General features: G+C 37.3%; 1 protein-coding gene across 5 annotated transcripts in view; it reads left to right on the top strand.

Moving 5' to 3' along the window:
• The window catches only part of LOC309478268 (transcription factor COE1-A-like), a 130,076-nt gene that overhangs the window by 79,126 nt on the left and 23,704 nt on the right, over window positions 1–27,246 (top strand). For all 5 annotated transcript variants that reach the window (XR_014198917.1, XR_014198918.1, XM_082141853.1 and 2 more), the window contains exons 7-10: window positions 1,682–1,763; window positions 5,698–5,839; window positions 13,127–13,257; window positions 16,761–16,887. Coding sequence is in view for 3 of the 5 variants with exons in the window: in XM_082141853.1 (XP_081997979.1) it covers window positions 1,682–1,763; window positions 5,698–5,839; window positions 13,127–13,257; window positions 16,761–16,887 (482 nt within the window). In the remaining 2 variants the exon portion in view is untranslated. The remainder of the gene's footprint in view (window positions 1–1,681; window positions 1,764–5,697; window positions 5,840–13,126; window positions 13,258–16,760; window positions 16,888–27,246) is intronic.

Genomic DNA, 27,246 nt, shown 5'->3' on the forward strand with positions numbered 1-27,246 from the left:
AATTAAAAGTGTATTTTCTTTCCAAACAACATGTTATTAAAAAGCCAAACATCCCAACATCTCTGAATGAATTATGAGTATATATTTCACAGTGCATTCTGGGATTGCCTTCCCTGTGAACGATAAATGCAATTCTGCCTTCAAATTTGGCTAAAATGAGGAATCTTATGAGGCAGCATAATTAAGTTACCAACCTTTTGGAACAGCCTTTGTGTTGCGATGAGGCTTTTGGAACAGAGCAATCGTTGGGTCTGTTTGAAACAGAGAGTGAACAAGTTATAGAAAGAATAGCTGATTCATTATATAACATTCAGTGTCATATTGACAAAGGAGACAGACAGAATTGCAAACAAAGAGGCAAGAGAGAGAAATACACGAGGACAAAAAGGTCCTGACAGACGGGTGTGTGCCATGGCATTATCCAGTTAGACACACACACTGTTTCTGTGCCAGTCTGAGCAGCTGGTATTGTGCTGTTTTAGCTCTAAAGCCAGTCTGTGAGTGAAGGGTTTGTGATCGTGCCCATGATGAATGTGCCCGCTTTCTTCTTACCATGATTATGAGAGAGACAGACATATTTTTTTTTCTGTTTGGATGCGTGCGTGTCTTTGAATCGGCGATCTGTTTTCAGGAGCGCGACAGATGGACGCTCCACATTTCTGCACACTGCCTGTTGCTGTGTGTGTGTCTGTGCATGTGTTTGTGCTACTGAACTTTTAGGATGTGTAAAAACTCATATACACACACACACACACACACACACACACACACACACAGAAAAAAAGTTATCTGGTGGTTCTTCATGTGGTGTAACCATGAATTAAGAAGTAAGAACATATTTTGTTTACACCTTAAATATATTCATTAATATATATATAAAATAAATTACTCTTTTAAAAATACCATGTTTTTAAGGAGTCGCACCACATTTTATAACCTAAACTAACGTTGCCTTGTCCTAAAAAGGTCAAATTATCTGTATTTCAAGAGACACAGTCATGATGGTCTTCAGGGATCCTCTCTCAGATATCATTTTCTGTGTCATGTTCTGCATGTTGTTTGCACCACATGACATTTTATAAAGTTTTATACAAAATAAAAAATAAATCCTGGTAAATAATAATAAAAGATTATGTCAAGCTACTTGCCCAAAAAGATTCAGAAATTAACAACATACTCATCATGAAAGATATGAATTGTATTTTGAAATAAGACATAAAAATGAACATCACATCATTCATCAAAATAGTTGTTTTTTGGTATTTTACCCAGTATCTGTGAAGTTTATGATCATCTATATCTAAAAGTTCACAAAATACACTATTCACTATGGAAGCGACAAGGACTTTCCCATGACTAGTTCCTGTTTCAAAAAGAAATACATCAACATATAAGCACTCATCAAATTATCCAATGGGATCTTTAAAGCACCAGTACATAGATGTTTTCTTAAGAACTAGAGTCAAAGGATCTTTGTGGAACTTACAAAGGTTCCCCTGTGGCATCAGGAGATTGAATTGGATCTGCCTAATTTCACTGTCAGAGGTTTGGTAAACTGGAGAACTGGTCAACTGGCCCATTTATGGCGTTTAAATGCTTTTCTATTCTGTATTCGTTTTTCAGAACATTCAATGGATTCCTTCAGTCCACCGCTAACCAATAATTCCTGCTCTTTTTGCAGGTTTTTTCTCAAGTTTTTCCTGAAATGCAATCAGAACTGCCTGAAGAATGCAGGAAATCCACGGGACATGCGGCGCTTTCAGGTAAACCGTTTATCTTTTAACCTTTTCATTCATTAGTCTGTTAATTCTGCACACTTTCCAACTCACTATTTCCAAACCTCACGGCCTGTTTTTGCCGATCTGGTCTGGTTCTGTTGTTTTTGCATGTCTTTTGATCAGCGTAAATAATTTTGAATATTTGCACCTACATTTTTTTTAATGTTTAATTATATTTTGTATTCCTTTTTCTGCATGTATTTTTAAACTCTTCAGCATTTGATTGTGTTAAAAATCTGGCTCCGAACCTGTAAACACACTCTGCATAATTGCACAACAGTGTCACTCACGCAGTGCGCGTGTGTTTGAGTGTGAGACATTGAGTAAATATCACTGCTCACTGCTTTGCAAGAAACACAAGACCTTGAGCTCCAGTCATACATTGGAATGTTCCTTGCTGCTTTCACAAGCACTCTCACACACACTCTTGCTACTGCCTGTTAATTAGGATTTCACACTGTTCCTAACCCCATCAGATGACAAGAATCTGCAAAAATGACCTTAATTTTCTAAATCAGAATCTCTGGTATTATTGTGCACAGCTCATCAGTACACACACAAAAAAAAAAAAAAAAAATTAAATGTAATGAAAAGTCTGAAATTAATTTTCTTATCCTGGTGATGTAACCAAGCCCATGTGGGTGGGGAAAACACATGTATTGACCAATAATATCAAAGACAACCTAATCAAAGCCTATTGGATTAAATAAACCCCCACTCTACATTATTTCCCACTGAATAGTCTTTTCCTCCTTAAAATGTGTCACATTTTTTAACTGCGGTGTTGTGGTTGCATTTAATGATGTTTTTTTAAACTCACTTTTCAGTTTTTCCGAAAATATAAATGCTAATAGTTGCCTCATTCATTCACTTTTTATACACTTTGTGAGAATGTAAAAAGAATAACATTGTTATGTAAGCTCTTTTTTTTTTTTTTTTTTTTTTTTTTTTTTTTATATATTCTAATATCAATATTATACAAAATGCAAGGACTGACTTCTTGAGATTCATTGCTTTTTATCTGGATTTGAAAATGTATCAACACTGTAAAAAAAAATGTGCTGCCTTAAATTTTTAAGTACAATCAACTTGGATGTTGAAGTCATTTCAACTTCCATTAATACATTAAACTGACTTGAAATTAGTTGAATCTTGTATAACTTATAAATAAAAGTTGAAAATTGCTTTACTTATTTTGATGAGTTGAAGCAATGTGATGAGTTAAAGCAAAAACATATGTTTTCATAACGTATTGATCATATAATTTTTTACAGTGTATATTTATCTTATAATAATTTGAGTGGAAGTTAAGTATGAGAGAATTTCAATGTCAGTGAAATGGTAAATCATACCAAAGGCACTGTAAAAAAATATGTTCATGGTTTGTTAGCACAATTTTTCTTTTCTTTTGTCAACTAATATAACATAATATTTTGAGTTTCTGTTGATTAAACCTTTCTCCTTCATTGTATTAACTCAAATTTTGTATTTCAATGAACTTACAATTTGAAGGCAACCAGGTTACTTTACTTTTTTAAGTTAAACCAACAATAATGTTTTACAGTGAAATTGAATTGCACATTATTCAAGTGGTGATTATTGAGCTGGTTTTGTGGCTTCCAAATTCTACTTCCAAAATATCAGCCTGTCCTGGATCAGTATTCAGTGTTGATGTAAGATATTATCTCAGCAGCTGTCTGTATAGTTCTGTCTATAAACGAATCATCAGCACTCTATGAGCGAACTCACAGTGATTGTGTAATTAGCAGCAGAACGCAGTCATATATTTGTCACAGCAAGCGTGCAAGAATGCAGGAGAGAGACTTCCCATCACACACACAATGTGATGTAGTGCTGCACAGTTTTTTTTTTTTTACTCCAAAATAGAAACAAATGAGACACATACTGACATACAGTATGGGAATAGAGATGTAAATGTAATGTGTTTTGCGTAGCTCAAGTGGATTGGTCAGATGAAGTATTGGAAGTGAGAAATAAATATGCTCATATTGAATTCTCTTCTGAAATTGCAGAGGAGAAACGTGATTACTAAGGTACATTTCTCAGGAGAAAAATCTGAGAAGCAGGAGAATTAATAAAGAAATCACCAGTTGAAAATGTCAGTCTCATTGCTCTCTAGGAGCAACAATCGAGATATAAAAGGGAATCAAATCCCTATAAACATCAAGCTCTGTGAGTATTAAAATAGAGAGATAGTGAGCGATAAAGACAGAGAGAGAGAGAGAGAGAGAGAGAGAGAGAGAGAGAGAGAGAGAGAGAGAGATAAAGACAGGGAGAGAGAGAGAGAGAGAGAGAGAGCGATAAAGACAGGGAGAGAGAGAGAGAGAGAGAGAGAGAGAGAGAGAGAATAAAACGAGAGTGTATGATTAGCCACATCCCTCAGAGACTTCCAAGTTCTTTCTTTTCTGAAGAGGCAGAATTTCCACTCAAAGCTCAACAGCAATTGAAATAAGAGGCTCTATGTGGGGTACCAGGGGGTCCTCTGTGGCTTAAGAGGGCCCGTTTGTGCCAATCATCACAGCAACCTCAAACACTTATTACCTTCTTGCCATTGTCTCAGGGCGCTCAAGGGCTGCCCGCTTTTTAATTGAATTAATCCGAGCCAACCTCTATCAGCAATCAATCGGAGAGAGCAGAGCATTGTGGGATAGGCAGAGAGGTGTGTTTGTATGCAGTGTTAATTAGTGTACAGCATAGAAATGATTAGAGACTACGAGTGCTTTAATCGAGACGCCGCTTCAGTTTTGGTTGATGCCACTAGTGGTGCAGAAATTACTTACATACTTTCATACGTATGCAGAAATTACATACGACCATAAGTCTGAATAATGTTCTGGTGCTGAAATATTGCTTATTTGTGATGTAACATGGTTGCTAGGGTACTCTAAATGGTTGCTAGGATGTGGCTAGACATTTAGCAGGGTTTAACTAATAGACTGCATGTCTGCCCAAATCAAAAGAGCCAAACTCACATGTCTCTATGATGTTCTGGTTCATTTATATCCCTCTCATCTATTTTTCAATGGACATCTATGGGGGATGGTTGCTAGGGTGCTGTAACTGGTTGCTAGGGTGTTGCTAAAAAGATTTTAGGTCATTACTTATTGGCTGCTTGATAAGTCAAATGAGTGAGAGGGAATGGGTTCCTAAAGGCCCGTTCACACCAAGGACGATAACTATAAAAATAACGAAAAATTTGTTAAAAATCATTCTCAATATTAAAGAATAGCAGAGTTTACACCGCAGCTATAATGATAACGGCACAGAGAAATGATATCGTTGGAATCACTTTCAGAACAATTTTATCCAGCTGATAAAAAAACATTGACAGCCAATCAGAATCCATCCATCTGTAACAAGCTCAAGCATTTAATGTCTTTTAATATCATCCGCTGGTGTGGATGCTAATATAGTTATCTTTATAGTTTTCTTTATAGTTTTCTTTATAGTTGTCGTTCTTGTTGTGAACGGGCCTTTAGGCCCTGCGTTTGTGTGTGAAAGTGGCAGCTGAGATTCAAATTTACAAACATTCCATCAATGTAAGCCTGTGAGATTTTTTTGACGCACTTTTTTGTCTCCTGTGTGAACATCATTAGTCCGATCGCTTAGAAAAGATAAAGTAAACCTCTCCTCAATGAGCTGGTTGATTTGACACCTCATTCATGGGTCTATGACAAATGATGCGGGACGAGTAGTGCGCCAAAGTTTTGTCTAGAAGAATAATAAGTATGATGAATAGCAATAGGCAAGCACCAATAATTACAAAGAAACAGAAAGTTACAGATTTAATTAAATGTGAAATGAACGACTGAAATTGTATTTTCTTGTAAAACCTACTCTAGTATTTACAACTTAGATTTTTTTTAGTGCATTTAAGCCCTGTGCCCTTTCTTTACAGGTGGTTGTGTCAACAACAGTGAGCGTAGAAGGACACGTTCTGGCTGTTTCAGACAACATGTTTGTGCACAACAACTCCAAACATGGCAGAAGAGCTCGGCGACTGGACCCGTCAGAGGGAACGCAATCGTATCTAGAGCACGGTGAGTTACTGCGGATTTAACATTGACAGTTTAGCAGATGATTGTGATTGTTTATTCCATAACACTTTATTTTACAGTGTCCCCGTCACATGTTACATTACATTAGATACTGTAGTAATAACTATAAATGATGCATAATTACATGCAACTAACCCTAAACCAAACCCCAATCCTAACCCTATAGTAAGTACTTGTAGTTAATTATTACTACACAGTACTTAAATGAACAATTACACTGTAGCACGGACACCTTAAAAGTGTCACCGTATATATTCTTATTTATTTAAATGAATTAGTTCATTCGGAAAGTTTTTCTGCCTTTCTGCCTCTTTGTTCCATCCCAATTGGTTTGCAACAGGAAAAAATTAAGAAATAGTGTCAGAGAGAGTAAGATGAGGTTGGCTTGTGTGTGAACAGGGACCCTGGCAGATCATGTACATTCTGACTTTATTATACTGTGTTGAAATATGCAGTAAGTCTCTGCAAGCCACACACACAAGACTACATTTTATTAATAGTGGGTTGATACAAAACTCCATCCAGTATGTGTGAATGAGTTGGTGAGAGATAACGCTTCGCTGTCGGAGTCGTCTGTGAGCTTTGGCCTTTTAAGTCACTTCTCCAGTGGTGCGGAGAGAGTAAAAGATGAAGCAGAGATTAATTAAAGAGCTAACCTGTGCCCTCCCTCATTCCTTTAACCCATCCCTCCATCTGCAGAAATGACTATGGTGGTGTTTAATTGAATACAGAGGATAAGATTTATGTATAAAGCCAGATACATTAAATCCAAATGCACCGATTTTTAAGTATGCTGCAGAACCAAGGTAACACCATGGTACTAAATGATAAGCATATTCTATGGTACTCCAATGTACTTCTATGTATACATTACCATGGTACATATGAACAAACGTTAACCGTTTCTTATGTGTATAGACTCAACTCCAATAGACTTGATTCCAATAATGTTTGTTGCTAAGCTAACATCATCATTCCCCTGTAAGTATAAAATACAAATACATGAATATTAGGTAAATACCTGATCTTGAAGAATTCAATTATAATAAGAATTTCTTCATCTTTACGCCGTCTTAGAGGATTTTGTTTTGCAAACTACTTTAAGCTAAGAGACTATAGAAGTTTAGCTTTAGCACACATTACATTGTTTGCATCTGAAATCGCCCTCTCATTCACTGTTCCCTACATTACTCCACTAATATAGTCCACTGAATGAGTGAATGAAAACGAGTGAGAGAATTTGGACACTGCTGTTGAGTGTTTATCGGCGGTACTCTCATTATTGTGTTATGTGACAGAATAAGTGCTCTCGAAATTGTCCATAATGGTTTCGGATACCAATACAAATGGCTGCAAAATACAAATTAAAGCATTTCTGATGATCATTGGTCTCCTCTGTGTTTGGTTCATCGCTCAGATGTTTATTTTGTCCTTGGCTACTTCCTGTTGGCAGATGTGGCAAATTCAGTTGATATTGAAAAACGTATGCTTTTAAGGCACACTGCACATTCATTGTCAGTATACATTCCCCTTGATATCCTGCTGACGTAATGCGGCGGAAAATCCCGCTTTTGACACCACATCCATCACAATGGATTACTGATGACTAACAGTTTGCTTAAATAATGTATGTTGAAAATTGTCTCAGAAATGTAATTTCTTACTCATTCTCTTGAAAGTAAAAAGCCATTTCATGGCTCTTAAAAAGCAGGAAGCAAGTCTTTCCATCAAAAGGGTGTTTGCCTTGGATTATCTGTTTGTTTTATCATATGGCTGTGGAGTCTCTTGGTGGAGTTTAGCTTTAGCATTAGCGTCAGCATTCCCAGAGCCCATCTGTGCAAGTCCGAGCCCACGTTGACGTGCTTTACAAAGATGCCTGAAGTATTTATCTAGACGCCCGACCAATCCAATCAGTGTCCCATTTAGCTTGTCAAGGATTTAGATGTCCAGGGAAATTTGTTGGATCTGGATGGAAGAACAGAACATATGATGTGGTGATTTACGGTCGTGGATGAATATGGTGTGATAAGCTGTGATGGTCTCTTGGGGTCTGTGGCCGCGTGCTGGCGGCATCAAGCGCTATCAGGAGGTCTGTTTGCATTTGGATGAAAGACAGAAAGTACAGATTTACAGATTGTACTGACAGTAGGCCTCTGTTTTTTTTTATTATTATTATTATTTTGGTTAGGGTTTCAGTTTATTGCATTTCAGATGGATATGCTCCGGACAACTTTAATTAGTGGTGCTTGTTAAGGTATTTTTTTTGTGTCTGTTTGGCGAATCTCACAGCCAATTGTACGGCATTTTTTTTTTTTTTACTGCGTGTAGCTTAGATTTAGTGGTAGGCTATATGGTTTACAAAGGTGGTGCAGATTGAATTACGAGAGAAGGGATGATATTAATTGTGGTTATCATGGTTGAGATTCTAATTGGCCCTGGAATGTTTCATTAAGGCAACAGCAATGAGAATGAACTCAATGGGGGCAACTTCGACAACAACTGGCTGGATGTATTTATCTCCTGGAGCTGTAGGTTGGTGTGTGACCCCAAATACTCCAGTCTACAGCATTAAATGAGTTTATAAGAAAGGGAAAGCAGGAAAAATGGCTCAGCTGAATGCATCCCAGCGGAAGACAGTCTCTCTGTCCCAGAGCACCAAGCACAAACCCTAGGGACACGGAAAGGGGATGCAATCTGTCCATGGTCTGCACTAATGTGTATGTGTGTGCTACACACCTTATGTGGGCAGTGATTTTATATTCACTGTTTTGTTTCTGTGTTTGTCCGTACAGATTTTAGTTTTTAGTTTTACATCTAATTGGATTTATTTTATTTTATTTGGCTGTATTTACTTTTACTTGATGGACAAATCAAACACACCACCTTTCTAAAGCCGAGCTCCACCAGTTGAGCTACTGGAACTATTGTGTATTATTATTGCTGTAAAGAATATTAATAATATTAATAATATTAATCATTCAGATTGTTAATAAGGTCATTCCTGGTTTGCAGTGCCTGTGAAATAAATATTGTCACATGACGGCGTCATCTTGAATCAACTTTTACCATTTTTTGACATTTTTATAAATAATTGAGTACTTATTTTTTGTAGTTTTTATCAAACAGCATGGGATGTTTTACCACAGAACAGCCCAGAATTATTATAGTGATATAAGAAAACAGCCCCCCCTCCAAAAAGTCACTGGATTTTGCTTAATTAAGACTAACAGGTTTGAAAGTGTATTTGACAACAGGACAAACCCTTAAACTGATTACCAATTATGATAACAAACACTTTCTTGAAATTATCTTGAAATTCTAATTCTCTTAAATGTTTTATTGTAATTTTACAATGTAAAATTGTGAGTTGAGTATTTCATCCAACATATTAAGACATGAATGGACATGTACTGCATAACAGAAATGGCCTAATATTTAGTGTTTTGGTGCTGTATTGTGTCTATCAAAGTGTAATTACTCAAATGTGTGTTGCCCTGTGTTCGTACCTCTGTCTTTTGCTTTTGTGTTTTGTGTGAGAGACTTTTTACATTGCAAATTAAATGTGTGTGTGTGTGTGTATGTGTCGGAGCAGCATGGTGAGCAGATGGCTTAGAGAAAGCCACAGAAAGTTTAATCCTATCAGATGGATTCATGCGTCTCCATCTGCTTAATCCAGCTACCATTTCAGCCTCCGCCAAAAACCTCCACTCACGCCAAGATTACCGCCACAGATTGCACCTCATCTTCCCTACTTTACCACCCCACCAAACGCCAAAGTATGTGCGCATGTGTCTCATTTCACCCTCCAGGTCTGGATTTTTTTTTCCTTTTTAGCATCTGACATAATCATGACATGTAAAAAGAGAAGATTAACATGTGTTTACAGAACACGAGTAGTTGTTCTTTTCAGTAATCTAAAGCTGTTTGTGATTAGGATTTAGGGATGTTTTTCAAATTACAAAACGGAAAAAATATAAATATTGGCCACAGATTAAGCTTTTGGCCTTTGAACTTTTAAATATGATAGCTTTTTGGAATTTAATAAACAAATGATTGATTTTTCAAAAATGTTCTTTGTATTAGAGAGTCCAGATGTTTTTTTTTTAAAGATTCAAAAGAACATTACTCAATTAATTATTTTCCAAATTACTGATGTTTATTACTTTAACAGATTTACAGTACATGGTGCTTGGCACATAATAATAATAAAAGCAAATTTTAAAAACACTATTGATATTATTATAGTTTATTATAGTAATGATATCCATGATCATATCCATGAAATATCATGGAAACTGCTAAATAAATGGAAATGTATGGACATATTTCCAAGAATTCAAGCACTCTAAAATTTTACGAATAAGTTCCACATATCTTTTATTAATATTTAGGTTAATCTGAGTAATATTTATAAGAATTCTACAGATTTGCCTGTAAAAAAAGTGCAGAAAAAGGTAATTGATTAAATGATTAATTAAATTTATTTTGGTTACACTATTTCGATGGTTCACTTTAGATATTCTACTAACTATGTAACTTTGCAACTACATGTCAACTACCAGTCATTGGAGTATTGGTAGACTGTTAGGTTAGGGTTCGGATTAGTAGAATAAGTTGACGTAGTTGCAAAGTTACTTATAGTCAGTAGAATGTCTGTTGGGGAACTATCAAATTAAAGTGTTACAGTACCTACATTTTTACCGTTTTTAAGGTAGACATGAAACACTGTTTGTGCTTGTTTTGTTGGCCCTCATGAATACTATCATTGGGCAACGTGTTTGACATGTTTCTCACTCCACTTGACTGTTGATATTCACTGTAACTTCAGTCTTTTAATGATTCCACCAGTTTTCCCATGCGTCATCAGCAGCCCTTAGCGAGACAGCTGAGCCTAGCCTAGCAAGGATACAATATATCTTACCCCACTTGCACCTCACAGCGTGTGGATCTAACAGTCGTGCTGGCCCATCACAACTCGTCCTCTCTTTATATCTCATTACTGTGAGTGACGCTTTGGCATTTGGGAGCTAAATGCAGGTAAACGGCGGCTGGCTAAATTGCTTTCTTTGCCCCCTGCTAGCACGAGACTCCGCGTCTCGGAGGGGAGCAGACAGCTCTAATAAGCAAACTGACCTTTCTCCGTGGTGGTCCCTTTCTCACTCAGCCCCTGATCCACGGCCGCCGCGGAGAGCAACAAACAGAACACGCTAAACGAGCTGCTGTACCTCGACGCCCGGTGACAAAAACACGTGTCTCCTACTGCAGGAGGCCTAAGGTCACCTTATCTACACGGAGAACGTACAAACACGCATTAATGTTACATTCTACTCTTAGGACACTTGAAGAATTGATATTCGTGACAATTTGGCCATTTTGTTAAGTTGTCTTTTTAACCAAATAACAAGTTGGAATCTTTTTCAAGATCTTCTGACATTCCCACTTGTTTCACTAGTGTTCAATTTTACGAAAAATCGTTCCTGTGGGCACTTTTGGCCATGTGGACTTGGAAAATAAAGTTTCTTAAAACACTTTTTTCACACTCTCTCTAATTTATTTCATTTATCCTCTAGCATTGCAACACAGGAGAATTGTTATTTTTGTCCTTTTTTGTGATATGTCAATTAAGGTAGGGTAGGCAATCTTCAGAGTGGCTAGCAATAGCAAGTTAGCTTTGAGAGCATGAGATCCCACCCTCCCTTCAGAACGTCTCCAAAGCCACGCCTTCTTCAAAACACATGATCCACATCATGATCCACATAACACAGAGTTTGCAAAGCATCACGAGACGAGAGACGGCGTTAAACTTCCTCATGTCTCAAAGCGCATAACGTTACAATAATAATCAACATAAACAACTTAAAGAGCACTGACCTGTACCACCTGATTCATTTCGGCGTCGTTGATAGTGTTGTCATTGAAACGCATAAATTCGAGTCACGAACCGCTCCGAGTTTCCATCTCTTCCAAATGACAGTAGTTATGGCGTGAACGCAGCATAAGCTTGTTGTTTTGGTTCAGGAGGAACTGTAGAAAGTGGCTGCTGTTTCAGCGCTCAGTGACTGACTTCTGTCTAACTCTACATTGCATGAAACGCACTGATGACGTGTGATGTTTGCGCGAGGTATGGAAATACATACATTGACAGGCAGGTAGGACATTTTATGGTCTTACGCCTTCCACAGAAGATATATATACATATAAATACATTTAAACCACTTAACTTAGTGTTTGCTATCAGGATGTGATTGATTGGAAATTATCAAAACAATTGATCAAAATGATTTCTTTCACACAATGCATGCTAATGCTTATTTAACTCTTTGTTTAGAATATCACAATATATAAAATGTTTCTGACTGAATTTTATACTTAAAGATAAAGATTGAAAGTCTGGATCTGGGACAAGAGTAAAACAATGAAATATATACATAAAAAGGCATTAAGTAGCCAAAATAACAACAGCAGCAGCAGCAAAAAACATAAAGGCATGATAAAAAGTTGAAATCTGTTTTACATTTTTTTTTAAATCAACCCCTGGGACATAGAAAGTGCAACATAAATAGTTTAAGAAACCCAAAAACCATTCTCAGAAAACTGTGCTAAATCGCTGCATAAATATTTCACATGACTCTATCATCAACCATGAAATATGGCCTAGTAACAAATGAATTTTAGTACGTATTGGACATTGCATCCTCCTAGCTAAAAGAGTAAATCTTTTGGCAGTCTGGCCCATAATTTGAGGCATTGTCTCACTGTTCTGCTACAACTGAAGCATTTCCTTGCTATGCCCTCAAAGAATGGCTATGCAACTCAGGAGTAGAGTTGGATGGAAATTCCATGTAAGTGATCCTTTGTTTTTATGCCTAATGTGTGCTATGAGAGCTGTGAAAACCACCAACACTTTTCCAGAGCGTGTGGTATGGGACTCTTAGTTGGATCCAGCTGTGTGAGTTTTCTCTGTGACATTTGTGTGTTTTTGGTTTCCTGCACTGGCCTTGAAATATAAGACTGAGAGGTGTCGAGACTTCCCTCAGAGCCCAGGAAATAAACTACATTCAAGTGACACCTTCAACCCCGAAATCTGCATCCACCACACTGATGTTGATCTTGAATGTGAAGAAGTTCTCAATAAAACTTCTAATCATGGACAAGTAATGCTAGTGCTGGGTCACTACAGTACACTACTAAGCACAAATGCTAAAAGTTTTTTTCGTTTCTTTTTTTTCTCCTTCCTCCAAATTGATCCTGTGGTGTTTCTGGACGCAGCTGCACCTTGTATCAAAGCCATCAGTCCCAGTGAAGGCTGGACAACAGGAGGTGCCACTGTCATCATCATTGGAGACAACTTCTTTGATGGACTGCAGGTCATCTTCGGCACCATGTTGGTCTGGAGTGAGGTAAGCTTACAAGTCATTCCTATCTGTCCAGCAGAACTTTGGATTTTCTCACTGATTGTTGCTACAATTTCATTATAATAATAGGTGTTTGTTCATAAAGCGTGGTTCTAGTCATTTTTGAGTGTTTGCATTGATACTGAAACATACTTATTGACATATACAGGAACATATTGACAGCATCTATACACTTGAAGTCGGCATGAAACAGAAATTGAGAGTCTTTTTCTCCATGTTGTGATCCAAGTGAAACGGCTTACATTCATTAAAAATTACTATGTTGATTTTATTTTATTTGATTAATGGCATTGATTAATATATATTATAACTTAAGAACTGATTAAGGTTGGGGTTAGTTTTGGGGCTCAAATATACACTTCCCGGTCAAAAAAGTCGCTATTTGGATTTAAATAGGCAAATGCTTAAGAGTATATGATTGGATCATTATTGCTGTGATTATTATGTTTCTAGCATGTTATATGTTTGGCAACAGTTCTTCTAACTCTAATTGATGGAGTGTGTAGCTTTTCATTTCTTAAACAAGCATGTAGGAAGACACATCATGGCCATTTTCCAGGATGACAATGTCAAGATTCATCAAGGTTCATATTGTGAAAGAATGGTTGGGAGGAGCATTAAGGATCATTTTCACACATGTGACACTTAAATTCATTGAAAGTCTTTGGGATGTGCTGGAGGAGACTTTACAGAGTGCTCGACTCTTGCATTGTCAATACAAGATCTTGACCACAAATTCAAAGTGATAATAGTGAGGCAAAAAGACAAAATAGACATACCAAGTAATAATTATTAGATACAAATTAATAATTGTGAGATAATATTAAGCTTGTAAGTCAGCAATTTTTTTATCTAATAATTATTACTTGGAATGTCTATTTTCTCTTTTGAGTTGAATTTTGAGTTTTCTCAATTGATTAGTCAAAGTTCAAATAGACTAGATTTAGTTTAGCTTAACAAAAGCCCTCCTGTGTTGTTATTCAAATAGCTTATTTAAAGCCATCACCTTTCACCCATTCTCCTATCAGAATACATTAGCGTTACGTTAGGCCGACATTATGCAGGTGATAAAGTTACTGTGCTTAAGTGATTGAGAAATGTAATACTTTGAATAGCTACTCAATTGTTTTGACATATCTTTGTACAAGAAATTGAGCAGCTTGTGTAACACTGGCTAACTGCTCAATAACAACGGGTTTAAAGATGCTCAAATCAGTGGTGGTAAATCACATACACAAATACATTGATCTAGAGTGTTTTAGAGTACTTCTCTCTTCAGACAGCCACTCTTCATGCACTACTGAGTGTTCATCACAGCACCAACCCTGATATAATTTTCCCACTGCATACTCAACAAACCTCTTTGATCTGTTGATGCTAAGTGCTATTAGCTTTGAGAGAAACAAGCTAATGAATGTGTGTGTGTGTGGTTATGATGTACTACATCTGGTAACGATTAAATACACTGTGCTGAAATCTCCCTATAGCGGTTCCTGTGGACCTCGTAACCTTGTGACCTTTACCTCCTGACCCCATGACCCCCATACACGGGGGGCCCATCAAGAGCCACGTAGTTCCCTTCAGCTGCAGTGCCAGTGGGGATCTGATTACCACAGATAGCATCTAACGAGGGAGGAAGAGAATAAGAGCAGGGGAGGGTCCAAGGAAGATCTTTTTCTTTCATTCTTTTCGACTCTACAAAGGCAGCAACTCAGAGGCAATTTACTCACAGTTGATTGCAGAACAGTTTGACATTAGCATGTTGCTAAGCTAACATGATACTCCAATAGGCACAAAAACACACAAATACCGGCTAAACTAGTATATTTTTTTATTAGTTTGATCTATTTTTAGTGATACTTTTAACGATAGTCAGTTACGAATGGATTACACTTGTAGTCAATAGTTGATTTCGGAATAGCACACTAGCATGCTACTCTTACTATTTCTGTCATAGCCTATACTTTAAATATAATTCATAATAGCATACGAGTATCCATCAACATTTCTCTTGACTCCTTTCTGCATTTTTTTTTTCACTGTGCATTCTGGGATTGTCTTGGCTAGAATTTGGGAGAAATTAGGTATCTTTAGTGTTGTCAAAACTATCGATATTTTGGTATCGATACTGAAATATCTGAAACGGTACCAGCTGCGCATTCTCGCTCTCTCTTCTCTCCGACACACAACAGTTTTCTCTCACTCACTCGTATCATTCGCTCTGGTTGAATAGTGCTTGTATTGCAAATAATTTTAGTCATTCCAGCAGCTTTCACGCTCACGTCAAAAACGCGCACACCACTGATCTATATAAGTGCCGCTCTCATAAAGCTGCCTTGAGAGTGAAAATGTTATTTCTTTTTTGGCTTATTACGCTTAAACAGTCAAAAACATATAAAATTGTGTCAAAATGCCCATCTTGCTGATTATTCAGGTGAAAATATTCAGTTTGGAACGTAAATAATTCAGAGAAATGCATGGTGTGTAACAGTATATTGGATCCGTGCATAAGCTCTTAAAGTAACAGCAGCCTAATAAATCAAAGAACAAAAGACAAGGAGAAAAACACCGCTGCTCTTGACTGAATAACTTTTGTAACTTTAATTGTAAGCATTAATCTGTATTTAAATCTTACAATGAAAACTATCCAGTGTTATTTTACATTTTCATAACACTAGATATCTTAGAAGTCAGCATAATTTAGCTGGCTTCAGTTTGGAAGGCCTTTGCATCCGGAATGCGTCTAATGCCATAAATGCTGTCAGGCTAGGAAGTTCCCTTGTTTACTGGTTTGAAACCGAGTTTATGACTGTGAGAGACAAATTTTCAAAGAGGAAGATGTTTTAGACAACAGCTCAAATGAACCACATGCATATAGACTGAGATGCTGAAAGACAGTGTGCTGTTAATTACGTCTCTGAGGAGCTCCACCTGTCCTCTCCCAGCCTTCATCTACGCCATCCCTTCACCACCCACCATAAACAGCCTGATACTGATTAGACACACATACAAACACACACACACATGGCACACACGCAGTCAGATTGTTTACTGATCAGAACTGGATCAAAGAACTTAATCAGCCAGGGCAAATGAACACACAAAACACAACTAGCATCTGCAAACAAATGCTGCCAGAGCTTTTCTCACAACAAACTTCACTCTTCAGAGACTTGTTTTCTTTATCAGCTAGTGGTTTTTAGTGGATCTATGGAGTCGGTTCCTCTCAAATGCCTGTCGCCTTTCAAGTCACATGTCAGGATAGTCACTAATGAAGGATTTGGGACTGTACTCTGATGATTGGCTCAAAACAAGCTGGCTGCATAACTGACTGCCCATGAGCAAAGATGGCCGATTTCAATTCTCACACTTCCTGTGGCAGCCGAGCAACTGCCATTGAGGAGAACAGGAATGCTAATGGATAGCTTTCTCTAGGTATCATAGACCTCCTTGGTTCTAACATCCTCTCTCTGATTTTCTCCTCACAGCTCATCACACCTCATGCCATCAGAGTTCAGACCCCTCCTCGTCACATCCCTGGGGTGGTAGAGGTCACGCTCTCCTATAAGTCCAAACAGTTTTGCAAAGGCACACCAGGAAGATTCATCTACACAGGTAAGCCATTTCATCTCAAAACAAGAAAGATTAAAACGTCTCAAGTATATAAAAACAGGTTGGTCACAGGAGAGGTGTGATTTTACTTTATTAATGTTTTAAAACAATAATACAGGCCCCAAAAAACTCATTCCCTCCCATTGGAGGAAAGACCTGGGTTATATCTAGGGAAAGGAAAATAGACTATCTACCAAACAACCAACCTGGCAAACACCCAAATCAACCTAACAACTGCATAGCAATGTGCCTAAAAGAACTCAAAAAACTTTAGCAACTGCATTGCAATGCCCGGAAAATTACCCTCAATAACCATTTGCATTTCCATAAGAAAATGTTCAAATCTATTAATTATATTATTATGCTTTGTATATGTTAATATATATATATATATATATATATATATATATATATATATATATATATATATATATATATATATATATATATATATTATACTGTATATATATATAAAAAACATTTAAAATTTGAGCATGTTTTAATGTTTATATGTGTATACATACTTTTTAGTTTGATTATTTGTGATATATATATATATATATATATATATATATATATATATATATATATATATATATATATATATATATATATATATATATGGATTATTTGCTATAAGTAGGATTATTTTTCTCACTAACACACACACACACACACACACACACACACACACACACACACACACACACACACACACACACACACACACACACACACACACACACACACACACACACACACACACACACACACACATAACCACGCTCCATAGAAGTACGGCTTTGTTAGCTTAATTACTGTTGATGGAGAAAATATAACAGCTAATGCTCATAAAACCTGTTACAGTCATGGAAGTAAACAAGCTGCACTTTATAGGCCTCCATATTGAAACTATTTAAACAGTGAAACAAACTGAGGAACCGTGCAGTTTACATGAAACTATTACTGCGTAAATACACAAACAAACACAAAACTGCCTCAGTTAAGTTTGGCATAGATCTACATGACACAAATGACTGATTTCTCATATAATGTGTACACTGTTGGACATGTATGTTTATACACTGTATACAACTGTTAGACAAATTAAAGATTTTAAGAGTGTATTTTACGAAGTCCACAGGGCCAAAAATGTACATAAAAACATTCATGGATGTTATGATACATGTGGATACATTCATATGAAAAGATGACCTTTTGTCGCTAGTGTTAGTTTTGTCAGCTATTTTTTATGTAGTCGTGGTCTAATTTAGTCTTTTTTCTAATTGAGTTTTTTTTTTTAAAGGTTTTTTTTAGGTCAACAATGGCATGTTTTCACAGACAGAACTGAGCAGTGAAATTCCTAATAGTAATTCCAGTAATTCCAAATTAAATGTATGTTTTTTCTATTAAAACAACAGCATAAAACCCTTTGCATTGTCACTAAGAGGTTACGTAAGTGCATTGGAAGAGTTCAGATGCAAAAGCCTCTAAGTGCCATCTGAAAATTTCCTCTAGAATGGTAATTTTTATCAAGCTTGTATATTTAAGTTAAGTAATTTCACTTAAATGACAATTAATAGGTCATTTTAATTGCCATTTAAGTGAAATTACTGAACTTAAATATGCGAGCTTGATAAAAATGATCATTCTAGAAGAAAATTTCAGATGGCACTTAGAGGCTTTTGCATCTGAACTCTTCATTTATTCAGCAACCAGATCCATGTATGGATTTATTACATTTCATCACTGAGAAGGTTTGATCACAGATTTAGTCACAGTAAACAGTGCAAGCAGCTCGTAAAGGAACACAGCCATATTCATTTAAACAGAATATCTCAAATGGAAACTCCTGCTTACTTGTTTGTCATTGTTTTCAGATAATCGGCAGCACTTCGATAGTGTAGTGAGAGTGCGTGCGCATGTTTGACAGATTGCAAAGATTAAGTAAAACACCGGGCAGAAAATGTATCCTTTTAAGAGAAAAGCTCTGATTGGGGGATTTAAGCTTGTGACATTTGGCAACCGCAATCATGAAAGCTTGTAGTAGAGGTTTGTACAGCAGACTGTAATATTTTGTAATAGCTTAATGACCTTGGTGTTGTCTCGTCATCATCTTGTTTTAGTCATGAAAAAAAAAAGTGGCTGACGAACATTTTTCATCATACTTTTCGTTAACAAATTGAACACTATTTGTCGCCAATTACTCCAGTGTTCATGACACAAAGCAATTGCGCTTTGGTCTTACCTCATTCTCCAACCCGATCAATGCCTTCTTCCATGAGGTCAAAGGTCAGCTCGCTGGTTAATTTCATGGTTATTTTATTCTGTTGCTTTTTGTTTGTACGTCCTCGCTGGTGTTAAATCATCACACACACCCACACAAACAAGAGGACACACTTGAAAGTGATTCTAAATCAAAGGCGAAATAAAAGAGAAAAATAGCTGATCTGGTGCGCAGATGGATCTTTTGAGAGGGCGACGGACTCGTTCCAGTGAGAAAGTGAGAGGGAAATGTGCGTCCACAGAAGTTAAGTGCCACGATAGACATGGTTAAAGAGTTGTAGGTGGCAACCAGTGACATTCAAAGGGAGACACAGATGGCAAATTTATTATTTAATTTATTTCACCCACTGCTATCAGTAATTTCTCTCAAACACATTCAGAATTCTTTTGGAAATAGAAGCAAATGTAGTGAAATTCATGCCTTTTAGCATCAATCTTCAAACTTCAAATGGGTAACATTCAGCTTTTTAAACTTGCGGCAACTGTTACCTTAGTCTTGAAAATGAACTCAAGTTGGCACCTTTTGGGGCATCACAAACGTTAAGCAACTGGCACACGAAGATGGCAGCTGGCATGGGTATTAGAAGTACCCAGCAGACAGCTGGCGATGCTAATCAGCCTCTGTTAGCCGAGGCCACTAGCAAAGGCTATTTGCATAGAACACTAGCAAGAACTCAGAACTAATTGAATCAATACAGGCAAAGCCACGGACGCCTCCCGCCAGTCTCTGGCTGGGCATTAATCAATGACTACCTGGAAACTACAACTGCAGTCGGAATCCATAAATGGCTAAATCAGTCAACCACAACAAGAACGTAAGTTGAATGTAAGGTCTTGCAAACAATGACACAAGAAAATCTTTACTTTTTATGTGAGAAATACATGTCAAGATTTGTTTTAGATTTTTTTGTAACAGCATTAAGTTACAATACTGAGCTTTTTGTTTTGTTTTGTTAAACAGCTAGACAGAACACAAAGGAATAAAAAAGAAGGCACATTGTTCTCATACAAGTACATGCAATACACTTGAGATACTTCTTTAAAAACTCCAAGAGTTTTCCCTGCTTAAAAAAACCTGCTTAAACCAGTTAAGGTGGTTCATGGTTCAAACTGGTCTAGCTTATCTCCCACCATGGTAAACGTCTCGGTTACGTATGTAACCATCGTTCCCTGAAGGAGGGAGCGGAGACGTAGTCGGATGTACCATACTGATTGGGACCACGCTTAGGGAGCCTGTCATCTTCGAGTTTTGAAAAAACAAATCTCGCGCTCCGCACCGCAGCGCGGGTATAAATACGCAAGCGGATGCACGCACAACTTGTTTTTCGCTGAGGAGCAGAGCGGGGCCCGGGGTCAGCGGTGATCCAGCACACATTCAACGTAGTTGAGGGATCACAACATATGGGACCCAGCCTAGCACAGGTTCCACCAATGCAGTGTTAGGCCTGGCATCAGACGCTCCGCCACGTCTGTTGCCGAGGGGTGTGGAGGACCTCAACAGGGTTCGGCTAATGAGGAACTCTACTGGAGCAAGAATGGCGCAGTAAGCCGTTTTGAGGTGTCTCAGAGCAAGGTGTACTGCTAGCAACTCGAGGCAGTTGATGTGCCAATGCAGTTGGGGGCCCGCCCAGACCCCTGCTACTGCATGCCCGTTGTACGTGGCCCCCCAGCTGGTGTTGGAAGCATCTGTGGAGACCACAGCATACCTGGACACTTGTTCTAGGGGCACTCCGGCCCGGAGAAACGAAGGGGGTTTGGTGGCAGGCCGGGATGACTGTCACACGGAGCGTGCCGCTCTGCCACGCCCATCTCGGGACTCAGCAGTGAAGTGGATGACAGGGACCCTACTCGGAAGGCCCGGGGGCGGCCCGAAGTGGGCTCTGAGTGTGCAGTGCAACACTTACCCGTCTCCACAGGTTGGCAGGGGGTGCGTGAGAAGGCGTAATCGGGTCCTCGAACCGCATCTGGCCTTAAAAATTTAAGGCAGCAACTTTTTTTTTCACAGTAGAACCGGGGGATACATTGATGCCATGACCCGGTTGGGAGTGAGGTTCTATATATATATAGAATTTATTTACACAATAGTACAATTGTAATATCAGCCATAACATGAAAAATGTTATTGGTTTATCAGTATTGGCCAGAATTGTACTGTTTCTGCATCCCTACATCTGACTGACCTCAACAGTGGAAATAACTTGGTGACCAGCTAAGATCGGCAAACCAATTTAGTCTGGTTTAAGCTAGTTTTTTTTTTTTTTTTTTTGCAGGGTTTTTCTGTCCATCTCTCTCTCTCTCTCATCCTGGTGTTTCAGTTGTACTGGACACCGTATACAGATCCCTGGGGACAAACTAATACATCTCATATAATTGACAGTGTAGGTTCTGTGTCACTTCTCAACTGAATGTCAGCGGTGTGTGTTTGTTAGGAGGAAGTGCAAAGTGCCAATCGATAAACCATTGGAGCAACAGAGACAAATCCTGCCTATGGAACTGCCATAACATTCACAGGAATCATAGAACCAGATCTGAGAAAGAAAGGCCATTTTTCCGTTCAGTTCCCCATTTCACACACTTTCTTCAGTTTTCGTAATTATGAGATTGATATTTCCAAACAGTGATATCAGATCACTACTTTACTACTTCCTATCAATACTTTCTTTCAAAGTTGTCATAAACTGCATTTGCAACCCAGTTTACTTCCATGATGAAACAGAATTTCAATCAAATCAGAAATTGATTAGATAGTGAGTGGTTGAAAAACTAAATTTCGTTTCAGAAGTGGAGAAACTTTGATGAAAGTTAGATAGATACATTTGTGGCTCAATACTTGAGTATTTTTTTTTTTTTTTACTGATTTAACCAAATATTGCATTTTAATAGCAAAGCGTTTTTCTGCTGGCTAGACGGGCAGTAATTGGTGACGATAAAAATTCTGCGGGATCTACTGCTGCCAACTAAATGCTTTATTGTCGGAAGGGACGAGCACCTCCAATTAGATTACAGACAATTCCAGGTCACAAGATCGGACTGCAGCCAGATATCTCGGCAGCGGCTCGAATTGAGTCTAGCAGTGCTGTAGATGGTAGATGAATCACACACACCAACACACACACTGCTAACAAGACCCCAAAGGACGAGTTTTGAGGCTTTATTATATAACACAGCCCTACTGAAAACAAGTGGAACGCACAATGGAAATACGTTATTAGTCAGCACACCAAGCAGAAAAAAACACCAGAATGGTTTCGTATTTCTCAAAGTAATGAGAAAAGAGCCGCTCTAAAATACTAAAACACTACACATATATTTGTGTAAAGTTCTGTCACGTGAAGAAACATTTCCTTTATTCTGTAAAGAAAGCGTACTTCAAACCAAATTCAGCTGCTACATCTCTTTTACTGCCTGTTGTTTTTTATCATAAAGATGCAACTTTAGAAAGAATATAGTGTGGTAGAAAAAGAGCAGGGGGAAAGACAAGAATAAGATTGTTCTCTATTGATCTTAAAGTGGTGTGGCTTGGAAAAAATAACTCATCTATAATGGGGGGGGTGGGGGGGAATGAAGCAATAATTCAGAGGTATTGAACGCTCCACTGCCGTGGGTATTGATCCCCCAGAGCTCTTGCCTTGAGCTCGTACCTGAAGGGGGGAGTGGTGGGAAGAAGGAGGGAAGGAGGTGAAGAGGGGGAGGGAGGGAAGTGGTGACATTCCCTTGCTCATTACTGCAGTACTATAGCAGGAAAAGGATGAGAGTTTTAGTTAAAGACGATCCATACAGTCATAGTGCTATCAGAGCCACGGACCTGCTTGTTCCAAGAATAGAATCCGTATCGTATGATTTGATTTGATAACTTTTGAGTTTGATTTAGTTTGTAGATTTGATTCAAACATTCTTGGAAAGCTTTGTTTAAGTGAAAGACCCATGCGTCATGGTGTTGCTAGAGCACCGAACCTGCTGGTTGTAGATTCTGATGTAGATTCTATTCATTGTGTTTAGTCCCATTCAGTACTTGGGAATTTGATGGGTATTTTTTTAGTGATCCATACAGACATAGTTCTGTCAAGGTTTGTGGTCTTCTCATTATAGAACGTAATCAGTTCTTTTATAGATTTGATCTGTTTTATTTAATCATTGACTTTGATTCATTCAGTTCTTAGCTTAATTGTTCTAAAAAAGTTTTTTTAAGTGAAAGATGATCCATAGTGTGATAGTGCTGACAGGCCTCTGGAACTGCTGGCTGTCGAATAGAACTGTTTCTTTTATAGATTTGATTCATTTGATTTGATTCAGTTTAATTCAGTTTGTTTGATTTGATTTAGACACTTTAAAAAGAATGTGAAAGACTATCTACAGTATACAGTGTTTGTGCTGCTGATGGTTCTTGAATGGAATTAATTATATTATAGATTTAATTAATTTGCTTTGATTTTGCAAGATTCAATTTGTAGGATTTGATTCAAAATCTAAAATAGAATTGATTTTATTATACAGTTGATTAATTCTCTTTCACTCGATAACCTTGAATTAGATTTTATTTAGTTTGATTTGATTCAATCTCTAGTTCTATGTGTTCAATGTGCTCAATTAGATGCTCAATTAGTGCTCAATGTTATTAATTGTCACTGAAGTAAGGCATGAATCAGTGGACAAACAGACAATTCTCACATTAGATTCGTTCAAAAATCACATTTAATAAAAAGTATAAAATTTTTTAATATAATTATTTACATGATGTGCCAATTATTTATTGTAATTAATCACAAATTAATTGTAGATCAATTTTGGCTGAGAAATTACCCCCAAAAGATCATTTAAAGTCATCATTGTGTTAACTGAGAAAAGCATCAAATAGACATTACAAAAAAAAAAATAGCTTTAGAAATATTCTTTATTTGATTCAACATAGAATTTATTACACATAAACTTTTAGGCTACAACGGCCATGAATCTTTTTTTAAACATTTTTAATTTATTTTTTAAGCTGCATCTGAATTGGTATTCTGATATATTTACAGACCAAAACAGTTTGGTTACCAACATTCTTCAAAATATAGTTTTATGTTCTGCAAAAGAAAGAAAGTCATGCAGGTTTGAAACGACATGAGTGTGAATAAATGTAAATAAACACAATTTTCATTTCTGGGCAATCTATACCCAAGATATTAAATAATTTTTTTAATGAAGTGATACTCTAAATAAGAAACTAAAACTACCAGTAGGTGGCAGTAAATGTCTAAATGAGTGAGCCATTGAGTCGATTCATTCAATTCGTTCAAACGGCTGATTCATTCAGGAATTAAGTAAATGGCTCTCTCTATGAATGGGCCATTGAATCATTGCTTCACCCAATTGATTCGCTCAAAACGTGAAAATGCAGGTAATGTTTTTGTTGGCAAAACTGAGCAAAAACAGACAATATTGCGTCTAAAATATAACTTATTTATTGAACTGTTGTATAAAATCAATGTCACATTTGCACACGTGCTATTCGGAATAAAAACAACACTTGTGTGATGCTGCGCTCGTCACTCGTGTGATATTGCTTAACTATCATGTGGTGTAAAGAAAAAAAACTCATACGGGGCATTTTTGCTCTGATATCTTATATTTTAGGGCCATTCTAACCGCATTCTCGAGTTTTTGCCCTGCTTTCATGTTCGTCACCAATCAACTGAATGAAAGGTACGGGGTGGGTGCATTAAATGCGTTAAATCGCGTTATATTTCCATAACTAATTAATTAAATGAACGCGTTAAATCGACAGCCCTAATAAAAAGGAGTAAGGTCTATTGAATCTATTAATCTAATTAATCTATTGGATTTTGTGTGGGTTGGGCTCTATTGTAGAGTGAGTGTATGTGCAATAGGCAATTATGTACCCAACTACTACCCATCATACTTTACTATGCTCAAATGAAATGAGGACTTACTGTACCTCATGCTTCCCCATCTCCTCTTTCCTCTATCCCTCTACTCACAACATTCTCTCCTCCAGGTCATTATAGTGAAATATGATGAGGCCTGGATCTGCCCTCATGAAATTTCAATAAGCATTGATCTCTGTGATTGCAAGAGATTCTTCTCAGAAAAGCGAGGGATGGAAATAAGTGAAACGCAAAGGGCGGGGGCATATTTGCTCATTAATTTATTGCCAATGATGTTCTAGTCAGTATGACGGTATCAGCCAATCGTTTTATGCTGACAGCTCACAGACGATTCATTGATCCTTTGTGGACACTAGAAGACGATATTTGCTTTGGCTCAAGATGTTTACTCATCTAAATCTCTGTCACCAAAGCAATTCCCAAATTTCGTACAAATCCGTTAAGTTCCGATGATTTAGATCAGGCAGACCAGCCGTACCACATAAGCCGTTAGATTCCCACATTGAAGTATCCCAAAGCTAGGATCATGTCAATGATATCGACTCTATTAGCAGAACTACAGTAGCTGCATTGGATTGCTTTCCTTTGCCATGCAAGCACACAATTCCATTGTTCTAACCGATATTCTTTTAACAACTCCCTTCTGAAACATTTTGAGCTGCTAAATTAGCTAATAGCACAGTTAGATACTTCTCTCACTTAGGCTATTTTTGTCTATTTAACCGCTAGAGCTACCAAGGGAGAACTATAAACCAACATCCCTGTGCAAATTGATGCCATGTGGTATTAATACGAGGAAAACAATAAAACAGTTTGAAGAAGTGGAGTTGGGCCAAGCTATAAATACTTACCGTGTGGTTAGCGCTTGTTTCACATGTAGTGAATACTGCACTTGGCTACAGTGAAAAGTTAGGCCAGTTAAGTAAAGTTAACAACAATCCCACTTCCCCATTTTGGGAAGAGAACTTTTCGTACAGTAGAGATATTTAAATAGTTGAAGGGCTTCATTCTCCTTCTGAGAACTTCATTCTCTTGAGTTTGTCCCTTGTTAGACCCCTGAAGTAACTTAAGGGATTATTTCCTCTATAGAAATTGACTTTATATGTCTCGATGCCCTCAATATCTCTGTGTTCTTGAGAGTGAGGGTTAGAGGATGTGGTGAGTGGTGACCCAATCAAAAAGTATATCAAATTGGAAACTCATATTCTCTTGAGGGACACATTGACCCGCAGTATCAGCCTGTGTTGAAAGTAGAGGAAAGGTTCTTTCATAAGAAACACAGTTTCTCGTCTAGGGGGGTTAATTTTCTAAAGGGGGTTGGAACGCGACTCCAAAAATACAGTGGGTTAAGAAGGCATGATCGTCATCGTCCTTTTTTCCCAAGTGGACATACAGTGGCCTGCAGATTTATTTGGAAACACAAGTCACTTTAATTGTTAAATGTAATTTTTGCTATTTATTTTTTAATGCAATAAGTTGTGTTAACATAATATAATTAGTGCTGGGCAACGATTAATCGTGATTAATCGCATGCGAAATAAAAGTTTGTGTTTACATAATATATGTGTGTGTATGTGTATAATTATTTTGTATGCATGTTTAAGAAATATTTGCATGTATATACTGTATATATATATTTATACATAAATTATATTATAGATAAATATAAATATTTTATAGATAAATAACACATTTTTCTTAAATATACACATGCATTTGGGTGCGATTAATCACGATTAATCGTTGCCCAGCACTAAATATAATATAATATAATATAATATAATATAATATAATATAATATAATATAATATAATATAATATAATATAATATAATATAATGTTTTAAAGCTGATTTTATTGACATGGTTTGAAACCAAGGGTATATTATGATCAATTCTTTAATACAATTCCTTGTGAAAAACAAAATTCTAGTGTTTTATCTTTCCCCACATGTCTTGAGAACCCCTTTGTCCCTTCTCTCTCTCTCTCTCTCTCTCTCTCTCTCTCTCTCTCTCTCTCTCTCTCTCTCTCTCTCTCTCTCTCTCTCTCTCTCTCTCTCCCATCCTCTCTGTCGACCTCTGGGTCTCTCGGTAAGTGAATGTTTTCCCCAGGCTGAGTGAGAGGATTGGATACAATGTAGAAATCAATGGCAATAAGAGAAGAGTGAAGTACTCCTGACACATACAAG

Source organism: Leuciscus leuciscus, assembly GCF_965113295.1.
Source record: "Leuciscus leuciscus genome assembly, chromosome: 16".
NCBI lineage: Eukaryota > Metazoa > Chordata > Actinopteri > Cypriniformes > Leuciscidae > Leuciscus > Leuciscus leuciscus.